At 37.0% G+C, this 18,483-nt stretch overlaps 1 protein-coding gene across 10 annotated transcripts in view; it reads right to left on the reverse strand.

Moving 5' to 3' along the window:
• The window catches only part of PTK2 (protein tyrosine kinase 2), a 4,250,095-nt gene that overhangs the window by 1,983,442 nt on the left and 2,248,170 nt on the right, over positions 1-18,483 (reverse strand). For all 10 annotated transcript variants that reach the window (XM_044067250.1, XM_044067257.1, XM_044067247.1 and 7 more), the window contains one exon: positions 2,970-3,087. In XM_044067250.1, the coding sequence (XP_043923185.1) occupies positions 2,970-3,087 (118 nt within the window). The remainder of the gene's footprint in view (positions 1-2,969; positions 3,088-18,483) is intronic.

Raw genomic sequence — 18,483 nt, forward strand, 5'->3', positions numbered from 1 at the left:
TTTAGAGAGTGCGTTTTGTACCTGTGTGGCCGTTATTACTGGAATTTGGCAACCTTCCGGTATTGAGATGGGCCATTTAGGGGGTGAGAGGGGGGTGAAGTTGGCACTGAATCGATCTGCCAGGATATTGGCAATATCCTTTGGATCAGTATATTTAATGCCATTCTGTTTTAGCTCAGAGCAGATCTGAGCATTGCCATTTAGATTCTTGACATAGTTATAGAATGCTTTGTGGTTGTCTTTGGAATCTTTGGCAATTTTATTTTCGTAACTAGCTTTGGAGGATTTTATGAGGCATCTCAGTTTCTTACTGAGGCTAGTAAGGGAGTTTTTGCATCCTGGGATTCTCCCTTTTCTGCAAAAGTTTCTTCCTTTTGTTGTAAAGTTTGTTTATGGCAGGGGACCACCAGATTGGCTTCCTTTTTTGGATGAGAGCATTTTGGTTCTATTTGGGATGGCATGATTCATGCATGAGTGGATGTGCTCGTACAGTGCCTTAGTGTAGGATTCAGCAGTTGAACTTTCAGTTCCGTCTGCATGGGTGTTATGAAGTTTGTCACTTCTGACTTGAGTAGCATGAAGTTGGCTTTGGAGAAGTTTTTATGGTGGTTTCTTTACTGGGGGTGGGGTGGGATGTGGATGTTAAGGGTGATTAGCTTATGGTCAGACCTGACTAACGAGGGGTGACCATAGGTATGGAGCATTGATTTCCCATGTTGGTAATGACCAGGTCTAGGATATTGGAGCCCTGGTGGGACTATGGATTAGTTGATCCAGGGCATTGGAATTTATGAATTCCAAGAACCGCTAGCAAAGGTGTTGGGACATGAGTAGTTTTCCCAGTTAATGGCAGGGTAGTTAAAATCACCCAGTATTAGGGTGTTTGGTTCTATCTTAATATTTTCCAGTATGTTTAGAAAGGTGTAGTGAGAATCTTGGGGTATGGTGGGGGATCTGTAGCAAGCTACAATTTGGATTGCAGTCTTACCTAGTGTTAGTTGCACTTGGAGAATTTCAGACACATTGTGTTGGCCAACTAGCCTGGTGGTGTGAATATCCTTGGTGAATATTGACACTCCTCCACCTTTAGTGTTTCTTTAGAAATAAAGGTTAAATGTGTATCAATACAAAAGGAAACTAAACAGTTTAAGAGGAATATCTACTTTTAAACATATTAAGTTTATCAGCTCATTTGAAGACTCTGTTTTGAAGCTGGTAGTTTTTACACTATTGTGGCTACTGTAAGGTCTAGAATGTTATCCTCCAGTTACATTTGTAAAAGACTCGCTTTCACCTATCCTAGCACAAATGTATACCAGTAACACAAATCACTACATCATATTCATAATGAATGTCTTAAATGCAACATGGCTTTCTGAATATGACATCTTCCCTTTGAAAATTGTGCTGTTTCACATATACATGTCTGTATGTGTGTCGGTACGACAGTGTTTACAATACAGTGATTACTGAGAAGTAACAAGTCAACTTGTGCTTGCGCTAGAATAATAACACCTATACTGCATCCTCACATTCAGAAAGCTCCTAAAGTGTCTGTACTTCAGACAAGGAACATATTTACTGATAACAGAGACTCCTTCAGATAATCAGTCAGCAAGCATCCATTTGCCTAGCTAGACAGGTATTTTGCTCCAGAAAGAACTGAAAATGCAACAACTCAAACTTGCAATAAACTAATATAAACAAGTCACGTTAGGCATCAACGCGGACAAATGAGGAAAAATTACACTTAAGTACAAATACCAAATGATAATAAAAGTCTTCTTCAAACAAATGTGATACAAATAAGAGTTAAAATTAATGTTTACCAAGCAAGTAGTAGCAGTACTCATTTTTCATCAACTATAGGTATTCTTCTCAATGTACAAAAAATTATGATGTGTGATAAGCATTTTCCTAATGTGCAGCACAAAGTTACTGAAGACAAAAATTCTGCCTTTGAAGCAAGTAAATAGAATGAAAAGGCATACATATTGTTTAAGCTGCAGTTAACTCATATTAATTTATTTATTTTATTCTTTGTTGACTGGATTACTATTCAAATGAGGCAAATATTTTCTGACACATGGCTTTCAGCTATAAAGTGCATTTACTGTACATCCTGGTTTATTCGTTTTTACAAGCAAATAAGCCAAGTGACTTGCTGAAGATCTAAATGGATTCAAACTCATGTTACCAGAGTAACCACTGTGTTAAACTGCTTAGAAATATATTTTACCAGCTATATTAAGCATTTATTGAACAAAAACAGGCACTTTCCTGTGATGAAATTGATAATAAAAGGAGAAGAGGGCATTGCCAAAGAACTTCGTTATTAACTTAAAAGCAGGTGCATGCATGGGGAAGTGTGTGTGTTCTTAAAATGCAACAGTTACTTAGTAAGTGAAAGTCAGAATGTTATGCTCAACTGTGTAATGTTTCCTATTACACAGTTGTTAATCACTAAATACAAAACAGTAACAGTTACAATATTTAGCATGCTACAAAACAGCTTATGAAACATGAGTGCACTGTTTAACATCCACTGAAACAAACTTATGTTGCCAACATTCACTGGTTAATCTGTAAAAGCAACAATATTACAATCACATGAAAATGCAGTAGTTTATTAAAACAAGAAAAGAACCTAGGTTGTTGCACAATGATTACATTACAAATAAACCCACAAGTACATCTCTTGACAAGTGGAAATTAATAACTGGAGACTGCCCAAGTTTTTTGCGTGTGTGTAACAGCTTATGATCAGTGAAAGAAAGGCATTCTACCACTGTGCAACAACAGGTTTTCAGAAAGATGATGACTTTTTACCTCATGTAAGTGCAGAATAGTTAACTCAGTGATAACTTCTTCAGGACATTTACAGCAAGAAAGATACTGAACTCAAATAACCGCATGCTGCTGATATAACAACAAAAACAACCGCCAATCCCAGCCCTGGTAATTCATACCTTTTTGAGGTCGTATAATAAAAGACTGAGTTGCTCCATTCACAAGTCTGCAGTATCCATCTATCAAGTCAGCCATGTTCTCCGCAATGTTAAGAGATGGTGTTGTCACTGTCAGTGGCTGGGGGAAGAAACAATGGCATTATTATTACAACTGTGTAATACAACAGCTGCCTCATTACATCAGTACTTAACAAAGATATGCATTATTTCGAAGAAGAGAGAAAAAGGGGGTGGATTAGAAGCAATTTGCCAAGTGATGATCCTATTTTGTAAGAAAAAAATTAAAATACTAAATGAAACAGAAAAAACAGACTACAAATGCAAAAAAGTACTAATATGCCTTGACAACAAGCGTGAATACCCTTGTTATTAAACAGTGAAAGTCCAGTTTTGTGACTAGGATGTTTCAAATAGATTTTCTAAATAAATAGCACATTATGGAGTTGAAAGGGGTGGAAGATAATGAGTTACTCAGCAGCGAAGCTGAATCTTGATATACACTACAGGAAGAATACAGAATTAAATGACTGGGGCAGGGAGGGCAGAAATTCACAGCATCTTGATAATAGAGCCCTGAATAATAAGAACGAAAGGTATATAACCGTTACTTGACCATGCCAGAAATGCACATACCTGGTTAGTACAAATGACACTGTGGCTCTGTTAGAAAAGCTCTCTAACAGCTAGAACTGCTGTCCTCTAACCAGCACAGTGCACTTAAGTCCCCAGCTCTTGTAATTCTGCACAGCAGACAGGATAGTAATGTCTTCTAGTCCTATATACCTACATACTTTCTAAACAGCAGGCAGAACTGTACTGTTTCTTAACACTATAGACTCTGCATACTGTATTTTCCTGATTAAGTTGAACAACTGCTACATTTCTCAACTCTTCACAGCTTAACATCTATGACAAGCTATGAATATTTAAGAAGGTTAATCCTGTTTAAGCTACAGTGGGCAAATAAAATAAAAAAAAATCCAAAAGAAACATTTTTAAGAGACTAGTAAGTAAATGGTATGGAACAGACAGAATTAAGACTTTAAGTAAGAGACTGCTTACAGTTATCACTGCAGATAATGGATCCTGGCTGGCATAAATAAATCTGCCAGTATAGAGAAGGATACACGTGCATTCACAAGATATTGTCATTAGATCTGCAGGCTAATGTGCTTGACAAGCAAACGAGGAAAGAATCAACAGTCTGCATACACTAACTTGATTTGGCTATTGAAGGCAAGAGCAGTCTTTTCATAGACAAAAGAATATTTAATTTGCAACGCCAATTTTTTTATTTCCTAACTCTTAAGTCAATATGTTTATTAACTGAAGTAATTATGCAGAGTGAACAGATAACTAGCCTGTTCGCAATGCTGGTCATTGGAGACCCTACCACAGTATTAATCTAAGTCAGTAAACATTATTAGGTCTGGAATTATTTTATGACTTTTAACTTTTGTAAAATGTAAAGAAATTGGTTATTTTAGTGACAGCATGGTTAAAATGTTGGGACTTGTAATGGCAAGTCCCAAAAATGTGGAGAATGAATGACCAAAAATCCAGACTTGCACATACTAAGTTCAAGATTGCCATTTCACAGAATATTCCCTTCTTCCAGAGGTATGGCAATCTCTGAAGAGTTGGTGCATACCACCTTGGGAGATGTGAGGAGCTTGCTCCCCTTTAAAAAAAAAAAAAAAAAAAAAACAAGATTAAAGGAGAAAAGCAATGTTTGATGTTAGCTCGTCTCCCTTTTTCAGTCTACTTTTCTCTGTTTTGGGACTCTACAATGCAAGTCCCAACATTTTAACAGCAAGTCTAATTTTCAGTCATCTAATATGAATAATCCATATGGTTTTCATGACTACTCATAACAGTTAAAATGTATTAGCTATAATGTGCATTGCATAGAAATAGACAACACAAAGGCAGAAGTAAAAAATAAAGGCTTACACAATATTTATTATTTTTTTAGAAATCAATAAGAGAGACATCTCCAGGATTAAATATCTTGCTAATTTGCCTTGTTACACATACTACACTCATAACAAATTATCACAATTCCTTATACGCCTGTCTGTCTGTGGATGACATGCATGTGTCAGCTTGTACAGAATCCAGAAGTAAAGACAGTTAAGGGGTTCTTAGATTGCTCTTATCACTTCTGTGATGTCTTCATTGTAATGAATACCTGATGGATACAAGCCATGCTTAACATAACATTTAACAAAAAGGCTTGCAAGGATGTGTGCTTGCGGATTACTAGCTGTTATTACAGAGAACTGAAAGGCTTGTGGTTGAACATGAAGGAAGAAAGCACTAAAGACTCTCAAGGTGATGCATACAACCATGTCAGTTATAAAGCTGTGGAGCTAGGACTAAACAACTTCCCTCACCAGTCACAAAATGTGGATGTTTTGATACAACTGATGTAACTGGATAACTTGCAGTCTGAGGAAAATGAGGGCCCATCCTTAAATGGCAGCCTCAGTCTGGGGATGAAGCCAAATCCTTAGTTCATGATGATGATAAGGACTGTACCAGACAAAGCAGAAACAATGACATGATAGAAGAGGGACTGGAGGGAGACAGAGCACCCTCAATGTTGTCTGCATGATGGCCATTCAGACGTTGCGCTTTCTCTGTCACCTGCCCAATTTAACAGTGAGGTGCTGACAATCCTAACTTCCTCTGGAAAGGAGGTCTCACCAAAGGGTGACATGGTTGCTGACTAGACAGGTTAAAGGGAAAAAATAGCCTGAGGCATGAGGCTTAATGGTCACCAAACACAAGGTGCAAAAAGAACATAAGAAAGAAAAAAAATCAGAATACAATAGCATTTGAATAATATAGAATATAGGAAAGGTAGAAAAATGCTAAGGAAAAGGCCGGGATGGTAGAAGTGAAGAAAAGTAGAATGGAAAAAGACATGGACTGGTTAAATAGAAATAAGTAAATAAATAATTCAGAAGAAAACCATGTCAGAGGTTCAGAAGAAATGGAAATAAAAAGAAAAGTGATGGAAATATTATTTTGGGTTTTATAATACCTAACAGAATGAAGACATACAAAAAGGGAAGATAAGAATAAACAGGACAAGCAGAAAAATATTTAAATGTAAAGAACACCATGCGCCCAAAGGGGATGAGTAAGAATTATTATTTAAAGAAAATGGAGTGACACAGTATAAAGAAAAAAAACAATGCATTATTTAGCATGAACTGTATTTCAAAAATAGACACTAAATGGCAAGTGTGTAAAAAGATATTTACAACAGGCAGCAACTGTGTGGGCACAGGAAAATAAACACTGGGGAGGGCAAAATAAAAAAAAACAAGAAGTTAAGTTTTGCAAAGCTCATGAAAACAGAGCTGTGGTACTTAAGTATGGACTCATGTTGCCAGCAAAAATAAATGTGCAGAAAGCAACAAAGAAAAGACAAAGGAGGATAGGAGGGAAGGAATTTGTCTTTTTGTGTTAATACGAAAAAGATTAGTTTCTGGAAGGTTGAATTTAACACCACAGTGATGGGAAGCACAAAACTTCAGTGCATTTAAGGGAATACAGAATATGTAGAAAATGTTATTAGGAATTCTTAATGTTTTTGTAAAAACAAGAAAATATTAAAATTGTGAAAACAGGCATAGCATTACAGAATATTTTATGGTATCTATAAGTAAGATTTGGAGACTTGAAAGCTTAGTCTGACTATGCACTTGTGATAACAAATGGAGAAAATTGAAAAAATAGAACTGGAAGTGTAACAGATATTTTACAAATCTATTGTTAGAAGTTAAAAGTACATCTAAGCACTAAAGCCAGCACAAATTTGCTGTGATTTAGTTCTACACTCCTGGGAACTTGTAGTAACAAATCACCAACATGTACACATCGTGTTTACCAATAAATATATTTACAAATGCAACATGCACCCTGACAGAAGCTCAGCACTTATCAGTACCTACACAGTTATGTTAAGTCGCCTGCATTTGCAGTCAGATTTTGCCAATGAAATTCCATTCCAAGCTCCAATAAATAAGGAGCCCATCTATTCATCAGCATGTTCTTACTATTACCATACACAATTCCAAATTGCACAATTCTTTGATTAAATATGATTATCCTGCTAGCAGGAGTTGATATTCATCTTCTTTTGTGTTGTACCTTTTGAGCCTACAAAACAATGTTGCTGTTGTGTCTTTCGGCTTTTCCCGGTTAGGGGTCGCCACAGCGGAACTCCGGTCCGCTAATGATTGGTAGTTGATTTTTACGTGCTGAGTTACAAGCCCTGACACACAACCTTCAATGAAGCTACGCCCATTAACGCATGTCTCCACTCAGAAGACGCTCTTAAGTAAAACAAGCTCATTTAAAGATCATCCCCTTATATCTCATTGATAAAAAAAATCCATGTTTTGATATTTTCCTGGCCATAGTGCATCACAAATTTCTTGAATCTGCATTAAAATGGTTTAACATGTCACACGGCCAAAAAACATGCACATAATCACCTGATGAGCTACTACTGCATCTCCAAAATGATTTATTGTAGGACACAGTCTACAGAAGCATCTTTAGTAAATTATCACTTATGACATAGGCAATCGTATATTTATATAAATGAAAACAAACCATATTGACATAGTCGCCAGTTGCAAGTATTTTACATCACAGACCATATTGACATAATTTTTGTTGCAAACATTATACATCACTTACCATCTACCCAGTAATTGTCAGGCAAACATTACATAGCTCATTTAAATCCTGACTTCTTTTAAACCTCCTTCTTCCCCTGTATGTATTGTTCCTACAATTCCCATTTTTCTATGTAATTTGCACATACCCTTTTCTAAAGATCCCAATTGCAGTTGTTTTCTCTCTGTTACTATATTCACTATTTCTAGTTGAGCTGGTTTAGAGTTTGATGTCCATTTTCTAGTAAGTGATTTTTTGGCAGCCACCACAATTAGACTCAGTGAGGTCTGATTATGTCTAGACAATTCTGATACTGTATCACAGCTCAGAAAATTAATTTCTGCAGATACATCAATTTGATTACCCAGTACCTCTGACAGAGTAGTCTGCATGGAATCTTTAAAGTCTGCCAACCAATTACACTCCAAGAAAATATGTTCCCAACTACCTCTCCCATCACATCTCCAACATTTGCTGTCTACCTAAGGAAAAATTCTCTGGAGTCAAATTGGGATATAAAACACCTATGTAAACATTTCCAAGGAAGAATCCTAAATCTTCTACATTGTGTTGCACATTTGGGAGACATGCATATATCCCGCCATTGTATAAGCAATTCATAAAGAAAATCTCTCTTCCCAATCCTTTCTAACCTCCTCTGATTCTTATAGTTATCATGCAGTATTTCATATGCTCTAATTATTCCCTTTTAACAGCAGCTTCTGTTCTAGATTCCATTAAGAACTCCCATCAGTGCTGTCTTTCATTTAGGACCCCCCCCCCCATTTCTTTCTCTGTCCTTATACTCTATCAATCTTTAATAGGGAAGGCGATCTATAACCTGCAGTCCAAATAAATTATTGGTGACTTCCCATTCTATTACCTTTCCCTCTCTAGTGATTTGTTCTCAATACCTTGGTTCCTTTGCCAATTTTCTCCAATAAATTCCAGCCCCCTCTTGTCTATTGTCTGTATCCCTAATTGCAGTCATCCCTATCGGCAGAATCTCCTCTCTCTCCATTCCTGTGTTGGGTTAGTTCTTAGAAAACATTCTGCTACTTTATGAACACAATATTATGCATGACTACAGTTATTCTCCTTACAGATGTGCATCCAAAATCCAAGTCCCTCCTTGTCTCTTGAGCTATGCCCCCCCCCGTCGATTCATCATCATCCCTTTCCACTTTAAATTATAGGTTTCTGCTTCTGCTATGTATAGAAGGGCCTTATGTGTTGTTCTGAAATACCCCTTCAAATCATGTAATCCCAATCTGCCTTGTTCTATTGGAAGAATTATCTTATCCCACTCGATTCTTGCATTCTACCCCTTTCAGATAAAATCCTTCAGCTCTTTATTGCTATCCACAACTTTTCATCTGGTTGATAAAAATATGCCTGACCTGTGTAAAGGGACTAAAAACATTTTAACTGCTTTTTACTAAACATATCCATATAATAGAGCTTCCAATTTCTCAATTTTTTTATATTATCTTATGTTTAGTCTCCTCCCACATATCCTTAGTTGCTAAACTGGAATCATTTTTAATCCAAACTCCTAAGTACTTCATTTTATCATGTCCCCATAAATATGGATATTGCTGAACCAATTCATGTGTGGGTACATAATTTATAGCTACTGTCTGTTTTAGCTTCATTAATTTTGTATCCCAAAAAGATATGAAACTGTCTCAAAAATGTTACTCAACAAAAAATGTTCATTTCTGGTTTTATCAAGTATAAAATAATATCATCTACAAATTGAACCAGCTTTTCTTGACTTCCATACCAATTAAATCCTTGAATTTCCGAGTCCCTTAATTTCCTTGCCAGTGGTTCTAAATATAAAACAAAAAGCAAAGGGGAAAGAGGACACTCCCACCTGGTTCTTCTGCTCAAGCAAAAATTATCAGAGAGGAACCCTCCTACTTTAAATTTCGACTCTGATCCCTCATATAGCCTCCTAATCAACCTTATAATTTTAATCAAGGAATGCAAATGCTTCCATTGCCCTGCTCAAAGTCCCAGCTTACTCTGTCAAATGTTTTCTCTACATCAAAACAGACCAACAGAGGTAATTTCTTATATTCCACTTCCCTCTGGATCACCAGTGTTCTGTTAATGTTGTAAAATGTTCATCTCACCTCCATAAAACCACACTGCTCCATATCTATCAATTTTGGCATCACTTTTGCCATTCTTTTAGCCATTATATATAAGCACTTTACAATCATGGTTTAGTATTGAAATGGACCTGTATGACGCTGTATTTGATGGATCTTTACCCTGTTCAAGTATTACAGCTAGCACCATTTTCTTCCAGGATGGTGGCACTTCTATTCCTCCTCTTACAATACTGTTAAAACCTTCCAGATCTTTATATTTTTTTTCCTCATAACTTTCAAACTTCCACAGGAATACTATCTACTCCTGGGGACTTTCCTGTGCATTGGTTATACATCACCATTTTTATCTCATTCTCCTCCTATCCTAACAGAAATTGAAACTCATCTACCTCTAATCTTGACATATTAAATTTTTCCATAAACATTTCCATTTTACCTTTCCTTGATTTCTATATTTCTCTGCTTTATACAGACTTTCATTGAATTTCTGAATTATTTCTAATACCACTACAGCATCTCTTATCTTCCTTGTTACAGGATCCCTAAAGCTTGACAATAGCCCTTTCTACTTCCTGCTGTCCGAGCCGTCGTGCTAAAACTTTTTCTGCTCTAGTTATCAAAAAAAAAAAAAAGTTTAACAGTAATCTTTCTAAAGTCAAGCATATTAGCAAGGTAATCCCTTATTTTCTGTTTAGCATTCTGCAGTTGCTCCTCCTGTTCTGTGAGATTATCCCTACTCAGCAATACTTCAACATTTGTCAGACACTCTAAATAATTCTTATTTCTTAACCATATCTCCCTTTCTTTTTCTTCCACCCTATTTTTAAACTCCATTTTAATTTTATCCTACACTTTGGCTATATTTTCAGAAAAAATTTCTATCTTCTCTAATAGCACCTGAATAATTTCTACTACTCATTACTTTACTTCCTCTCTCTTCAACAGACAGGTGGGGAAGTACTATTATCTCATTTTTATTTCATTACTTTGTGTTTTTATTTTAGTTATTATTGGCCCATAATCTGAAAGAAATATAGTTATTGGGTATGTATCAAGACATTCAATTAAATGTACATGTTCCTGTGAAATGTAAATTCTGTCTAGCCTAGCCCAGTTCATTCTGAACTCGTAGTACCGAACTCAAATTCCATGCTAGATATTTTCATAAATTTCTTCAAAAATCTACCCTTTGTTATATTTTTACTTCTAGGCTTCTCAGACACATCTTCACTGCTGCAAAGCAAATTCCAGTCCCCATCTATAAGTAATATTCCTTGCTAAAAACTGATTATTTCTCCAAGAATTTTCTTAAGCTTTATTACAGCAGTTTTAGGTATAATATAAATACATAATTTAATCCTCCTCCCTTGCCAGTAGCCCTATAGTACAACAGATCTACAGTTATCTTTTTTATCCTCTTCTGTCACTACTAGGAGCTCCTCTTGCAATTAATATACGCACTTCTCTTTTCCTTTGTCCCAGGTATAACCATCTTGAAAATGTCTATCAAATTCACGTCCAGTTCTTTCAAAGTGCATCTCCTGTAGCATAGCTTTTTGCACTCTATGTTTTTTTAATATAGTTCACTACACTTTCTTTGTGTTCATCTGTGAGACCACTGACATTTAAAGACATTACAGAAAGCATCATTGGTGCTGCGGTAGCATTGTCGCCTCATAGCAAGACGTTGTCCTGTTCGATTCTCAACTAGAGTGTCTTCTGTGTGGAGGCATACGTGAATGGGGAGTGCCTTCGTTGAAGGTTGTGCGTCAGGGCTGGTAATCCGGTACGTAAAAATCCACTACCAATCATTAGCGGACCGGAGTTCTGCTGTGGTGACCCCTAACCGGGAAAAGCCGAAAGACACAAACAAGCAAACAGAAAGCATCATGTTGTTAAAAAGTTATTATTCCCACCTTTTATGTGTAACAGATTTTTTGTTAATTGTCTATTTCAAGCATAAACTGTTTGGCAGGTTAATCTTTTATACGGTTGTTTCTTGTCATATACATTTGAGCCTATGTCACATCTTACAAAACTTTTTATTAAAAGCCCTCAAAAAACATACCTTAACACCCCCTAAAAAGTATTAACTTAATGCTAACACACAAAACTATGCATATCTTCAAATATTTAAGTTTTACCCTCCTAGTAGTAGCATGTGTCCCAAACTGACAGCCACACTTACAGACTGGGTTAATCTAAAAGAAAGGTTATCCATAATAAGATGCATAGTACAGCCTGTGCTTCTACCACATGCTGCCTGGTTTTGTCTTATCTTTATAGCTCTCATAGCTGGGAAAACACTTGAATGCTTTCAGAAAACATTATCTCCTAGCCATTTCTCTTTATCAGATTGCGCCAAGGGAGACATGAGGACCAGATACAAAGTTGCTAAGAATACATTTATTTGCTAGGAAAAAAAGCTTTATAATATTCAAAGTTCTTTTTCATTTACTTTCTTTCTCTTAAAACTTGTTACTAGAACAAGCTAAGGGCCTTAATCCAGTCATTCCCCTATGTAAGATGCTATTTTGACCACACTTCTTTTTTTTTTTTTTTCACATTGCAGTGCCTACATTTTTAACTGATCAAGGAGAATGAGAGAAGGGAGGAAAAAAACAGGCGCACCTGTTTACATTAGTATCCCCATTACACTTAAAAACAGATGAGAAAACTTTATTTTATAGCATGCAAAAAAATCATGCACTACAAAAATATTAGTTTACGAAAAAACATTTTTCTTCCTCCTCTTCCCGTCTCCTGTTCTTCCAAACATTAATGACATGAAGTAGTGCATATGCTTTAGTCCCCTACAAGTTTAACAGAGTCAAAAAATCCAGTATTTCCCAATTTCTTTGCTCGGCCATGTTTCATAAATATAATTATTGCTTTGTAATCCCATATGTAAATTTCCAAGTTACTTGTTTTATTCCTGTTTATCTTCATCTCCCAAATCCTATCTCTGCTTCATTTCCAATGTACTCTTGATTGTTCTACTGAACTCTTATGCATTTTTCCTTCTCTCAAACATTTGTCATTGAAACACTGGAAAAGGTTTCAGTGGCAGTCTCTCTGTGGTCTTAACCACAGGAACAAGTAGCAGAATCTCCTTCTGTTTCACAGCTTACTTTTTTTGACAAACATTATAATTTCTCATTAGCATGTACTGCATCAAAAAATTATTTTGTCTGTCCAGGAAAGAATATTTTGAATACAGTTAGGTATAGCACTTTGAATCTCACACCTGCTTCTTGACATTCTCTGAATCTTCTTCTTCTTCTTTCGGCTTTATCCCGGTTAGGGGTCGCCACAGCGGATCACCTGTCCGCACATTGAATGGCAGTGGAGTTTTACGGTGTCGAGTTGCCAGCCCGGCGCCCAACCTTCCACAGAAGGCACACTCACACGCACACCTAGGGCCAATTTAGAGTGTCCAATCCACCTGCAGCATGTCTTTGGGATGTGGGAGGAAACCGGAGCACCCGGAGGAAACCCACGCGACCACAGGGAGGACATGCAGACTCCGCACAGAAGGCACCCCAGCCGAGGATCGAACCGGAGAACCTCTTGCTGTGAGGCGGCAATGCTAACCACTGCACCACCGTGGCCGCCCAGTTCTTGACATTCTCTGAATAAAGGAATAAATTTACTCCTCTTTTGCCTGGTCTACAGTGAATAATCAATCTCCACAAACACTCTGATGTCTCCCGCTTTAGCACTTTGTCCTTCTGCCACATTTTTGTTAGATTCAACTCCTTCTGCTGATAGAACTGCATCTTTTGTATTAAAGGTCTACACTGCTTTTTCATAGCCAGGTTTGGAGCATACACACAATGTGCCCTTTCATTTAGCAACTGCTGTGGAATACCAGTCCAGTTACTTATTTGTGCTTTCATAAAATTAATATAGTCGGTTCCTTCCAACTTCTCTGGTACAGCAGAAATTCTCAGATTTTCCTTGTGTGTTCTGTCCTCTAGTTCTATTATTTTTTTAAACACCTCTTCTTGAGCAGTCTCATATTCATCCAGTCTTTTCTTTATTTCAGCCTCTGATTTTTGTAGTTTTATCACCTCATCTGAGCATCTGTTTAAATTTTCTTTCATTTTTTTTCTAACTTTTTGTTATTTGAGCTGATACACTCCATGAGTGTTTCATTTACTTTAATCAATCAGGTATGTGTTCAGTTGTCTTATACTTTCCTCTAGGTTACTGGAAGTCATGTCTGGAGCATGCACTTCTTTTTGCTCAACAGCTGGAGTACTCTTCCCAGTCAGTGTTTTCTCTTACCTTTTGTAGCTAAGTTTCTTTCAGATTATCTGTAGTTCTTTTTTCCTGGCATCCAGCCAGCACACTTACTAGCCAGTTATGGAAACTTACCCAGAAATATAAGTCTACTGGCTTTATCTGCTGAGTTTCTGTTTTTAAACTTGGAGAGCTAGAATTAAGCTTTTACTCAATGTGCAGCCATCTTGGAAGTCTTGTCCCTCCAAATATTAGTGACATGAAGTGAGGCAAGTGCCTTTCAGTTCCACAGAAGATTAACAAAAGCAACACCAAGTCCACTCTTTTCACTTATTCGTATACAGTCATATTTCACAAATATAACTGATGCTTTGCAGCAGTGGAGGATTCAATGGGGGGGGGGGGGTATGGGAGATGTATCTCTCCCATTGTATCACTAACCTCTCAAGTGTATCACCTTTGCTGTTTTATTCCTTTTCTTTAATGCAGAGGAGAGGCTAAAACAGTACTACGAGGATCAATTGATTTCACTAACCAAGCATTCAACTGTGTTTAGCCATGCTTTCAAATGAAATAACTGGCAAAAAAGGTACTGTGTTCACAAGCCGTTCTTGATGTTGACTGGGTTTCTTTCTCCTAAGTGGCTAAAAATTCATGCAAATCATAATGTCCTTTGGGTCAGTCACTATAGACTTAATGTTGTTTGATTTTACCACGGCAGAGGTATTTGTCACTTGCTACATCCCACTCCCCTTTGTGCTTAGATTATCTTGACTTGATAGTCTTTCCTGAGAGAATCCTTCACAATATCCCCAACAGTTATCCACGCCTAATCAATGAGATTCCTGGTGTACTCTGAATCTGTTTCTCTGCCCAAAGAGCTCTTGTTTAGTGTTGTTTTCTAGCATTCTTCTTTTCCTATTTCTGTCTTATTCTGTTCATGCTTATCTTCAGGGTCTCTGCGAAGTACTAAGCATGTTTTTCATCTCTTTTCAGAACCTGTGCAGTTCAATGAGATTTCTTCAACTGAAAAGCCAGGATGACTGTTTCCTAAGCTCCCATTAACAGACACCTCCAAAGCACTCTTCTAAGAGTTGTGCTACTTTGGCACCAAAATGCGGTCACAGTTGGTTTTTGTCTTTAGTTGCACCAAAGCCTTTTATTAATAACACCCCCTTCTGCACGTCATCCATCATAGGGCTTGTTTCAAAGACTGTAAATAAAACATTTTTCAACTGGTTCTTAAAATGATTACTAAACACTTTACAACTTGTTGAAGAATCTGATAGAAGCTAGAATCAGTGGAAGGTGAAATTCCATATAATTTACTGGAAACACCATTGTGTAGAAAAGAAATAAAAAGAGCAGTAAATGTTCTACCACCAAAAGCATCACTGCTGCTGTGTTTTTTCTAATCTTTAATTCACACAGTTGAACTGTAAGGTCATTTCCTTATTAGAGCTGATTACACTCACTGAGTGTGTTTTGGGAGTGCACTGTAAGGGTAATTTTTCTTCTGAAAAACTGAGTTCACAGTCAGCTTGCTGGTAAATCGTCATGACAATGAGTGAGTTGGGCTACAAGGAAGACTTGTAATCTACAACTTCTTGATTTAGTGAGTAATTATTTATAATTATGAAATTTATCAGCACAATTTATAGCACAAGGCCTTGTCCCTTTATGTGAATCACAGATGATAATGATTGGTAGTAGTTTTAAAAGTGTGAACTCAGTAACACCTATGTGGTGTGAAATGTCACACCTGTAGTAGCCTATACACAGCTTGCATTCCTGACCATCTTGTGGAAAATGAGCTTAAAATATTGTGAAGAGTACTACAATCTATTAAAATTACAAAAAAAGCAAAGTTAGTTAAGAAGTGTTCTTTACAGTGACAAACGTCAGTACATTCATAGTCTTTCTAATAAATACTACATTATAAGATACATATTATATTGGTCCAACCACTGATCTGGGTAACTACAGGCCCATAAGTCTTACCAGCCTCATATGTAAGGCCATGAAAAGAATCATCATGGAAATGATAAACAACAACATAGGTAACCAGCAAACACTGGACCCATCACACTTTGGTTTTGTTAAAGGAAGGTCATGCCTATTAAATCTGGTGGACTTTTCTGAGAGGGTCACCAAAGCACTGGATGAAGGTAAGACTGTGCACACAGCTTACCTTGATCTGTCCAAGGTTTTTGATACAATACTCCACTCGGGCATTATAGACAAGCTCACTAATTTAGGGATAAACTCTCATCACATGCTGGGTACCCAACTGATTTACTGATATGACACAGGAGGTCAAAATAGGTGGGGTTACCTTCACCAAGAAGCCAGTCACTAGCAGAGTTCCTAGGACTTCATACTGGACCTGCGCCTTTTTGGCATCTGTTTCTCTAAAATGGAAGCAAATGCTGAAGGTGTATGGCTGTCTACATTTGCAGATGATTGCAAGCTAGAGGTTATCATCGAATCTCCTGCAAACACTAGTATTCTAAAAGAAGATCTATCTCTGACTACCAAATGGTGCCAATGCCATGGTCTTACACTCAATGCTAAGAAATGCATAACTGTACCCTTTGGTAAGTCAACCATCCCGGCTAATTCCCATGTTGATAATACACCCCCAAGAGTCAACCCAGTGGTCAGGGATCTGAGTATGCCAACACGTGGCCACAGTGGTGAGGAAATCCTTTTATGTTGCATAACCTATAAGTAAGGGCATGGGATCTAGATCCAAAGAGGTCATTATCCTACTGAACTCTGCTCTTATCAGACCAGAGTACAATACACCCATTGGTATGTACCTGACCAGATATATGTAGCAACTAGAGTGACCTCAGAGGTTCCTTACAAAAAAAAAAAAAAATACAAGGCATACCAACCCTGCCTTATGCAAAGCACCTTAAAGCCCTTTCCCTCTACTCAGTCTCCTATATATTGCTGAGGAGTGATCTATGCCTGGCTTACAAGGTTTCCGCAAACTCCACACTTTTGAATTTACTACACATTCTTAATTCAGAGAGTACCAGAAATACAAGGTCTAGGGAGCTGAATTATGTCTGTGACTTAAACAGAAAATACTGGAGAGAAGAGATCTGTGTCCCAAAGGCTGCCCTTCCTAAGGAACAGGATTCCCATCCATGGGAATCTGAGTTTGTCAATTACCCAGTTTAAGTGCAACATAGATCAGTGGATGGGGAACAGGATAATTACACCGGGCCTGGCACCCATGTCCATTATGGACAGAGGTAGCTTATACATTTCCTGGCTCTCAATGTCCTATTCGGATACAGGACATCATTACTATTTCCAGAAAACTTGGCTAGGTTTAGAAAGCCCCACCCCCGGGTCTTTAGCCTAGAAAGAATTTATGAATCTATAATGTACACAAACCCCAAATTATATTTTTTGCTAAACTTTCACAAATTCTTGGAAAATGTACAACCAAGACATACAGTGTTAGAACATTTTTGCTAACCAAACATAAGCTTTTACATGACAGCAAGGAATTCCTTTCTGAGTACGCTTTTGAGATATTTACTGAAATATTAAAACATATTACTTGACTGCATAATTAGCAACATAAATAACACTGAATCTCTCTCAAGATATGCAACTTACAGTACAAATATCAAAGATGGTTTTCTTAAACAACACCTAAAATTTCACCTGTCATTCGGCAGTTTGTAAATTACTTGGTTTTAAAAATACTAAGTAGAAGTGGAAATACTATTTTAATAATTACTAACACACAACTATGATATATCATGCATAATGTGATATAAATGGACGCTGAGAATGAATTTCCTCAATACCTCTCAAGTGTACCTCATTACGAGGAACGTACCTCATTTGGGGTCTTAAAAAGTTCATGTTCCTAGGAGTTCTACAATGAAAGGGTCTGGGCACACCTTCTGTGTTAGGACTTTTAACTGATATCCATGGTAATTAGAAATAAATCAAATAAATTCATTAAAAGATATTTTTTATAAGTAAAACCAGCAAATTTAAGCATCCTATGACCTTCCTAGTTGAAGTTGTTAGTAAGCCGTTAGCATGTGTTCCAAATTTTGCCCATTTGTTCCACATTATGAGGGCTGGTGCTCCTCATTTTGGGGACAGAAGTTTGAGAGCTGGTCCTAGTCTCCCATCTGCTATGTAAATATTAACAGAATATAAAAATATGAATTAAGTGACAAATAATGATTAATTTCTCTGCTGCGGCACATCCTAGATTAGCAATATTAGTGCTATTTTGTAAATAATTCCTTGAACTTTCTAATACTGCCTATTATTAGCTGGTCAGTTGTTTTGTTAAAGACCAAAGAACCAAAAAATGTCTGGACTCCATAAAGAGCTATGGGTGTTGCTGAGGTCAAAAAAGAAGGCTGAAACATTAATGTCCACAGCTAGTGTGGTTTGGCTTTATT

Source organism: Protopterus annectens, chromosome 3.part1 (genome assembly GCF_019279795.1).
Source record: "Protopterus annectens isolate FY-2018-M chromosome 3.part1, PAN1.0, whole genome shotgun sequence".
NCBI lineage: Eukaryota > Metazoa > Chordata > Ceratodontiformes > Protopteridae > Protopterus > Protopterus annectens.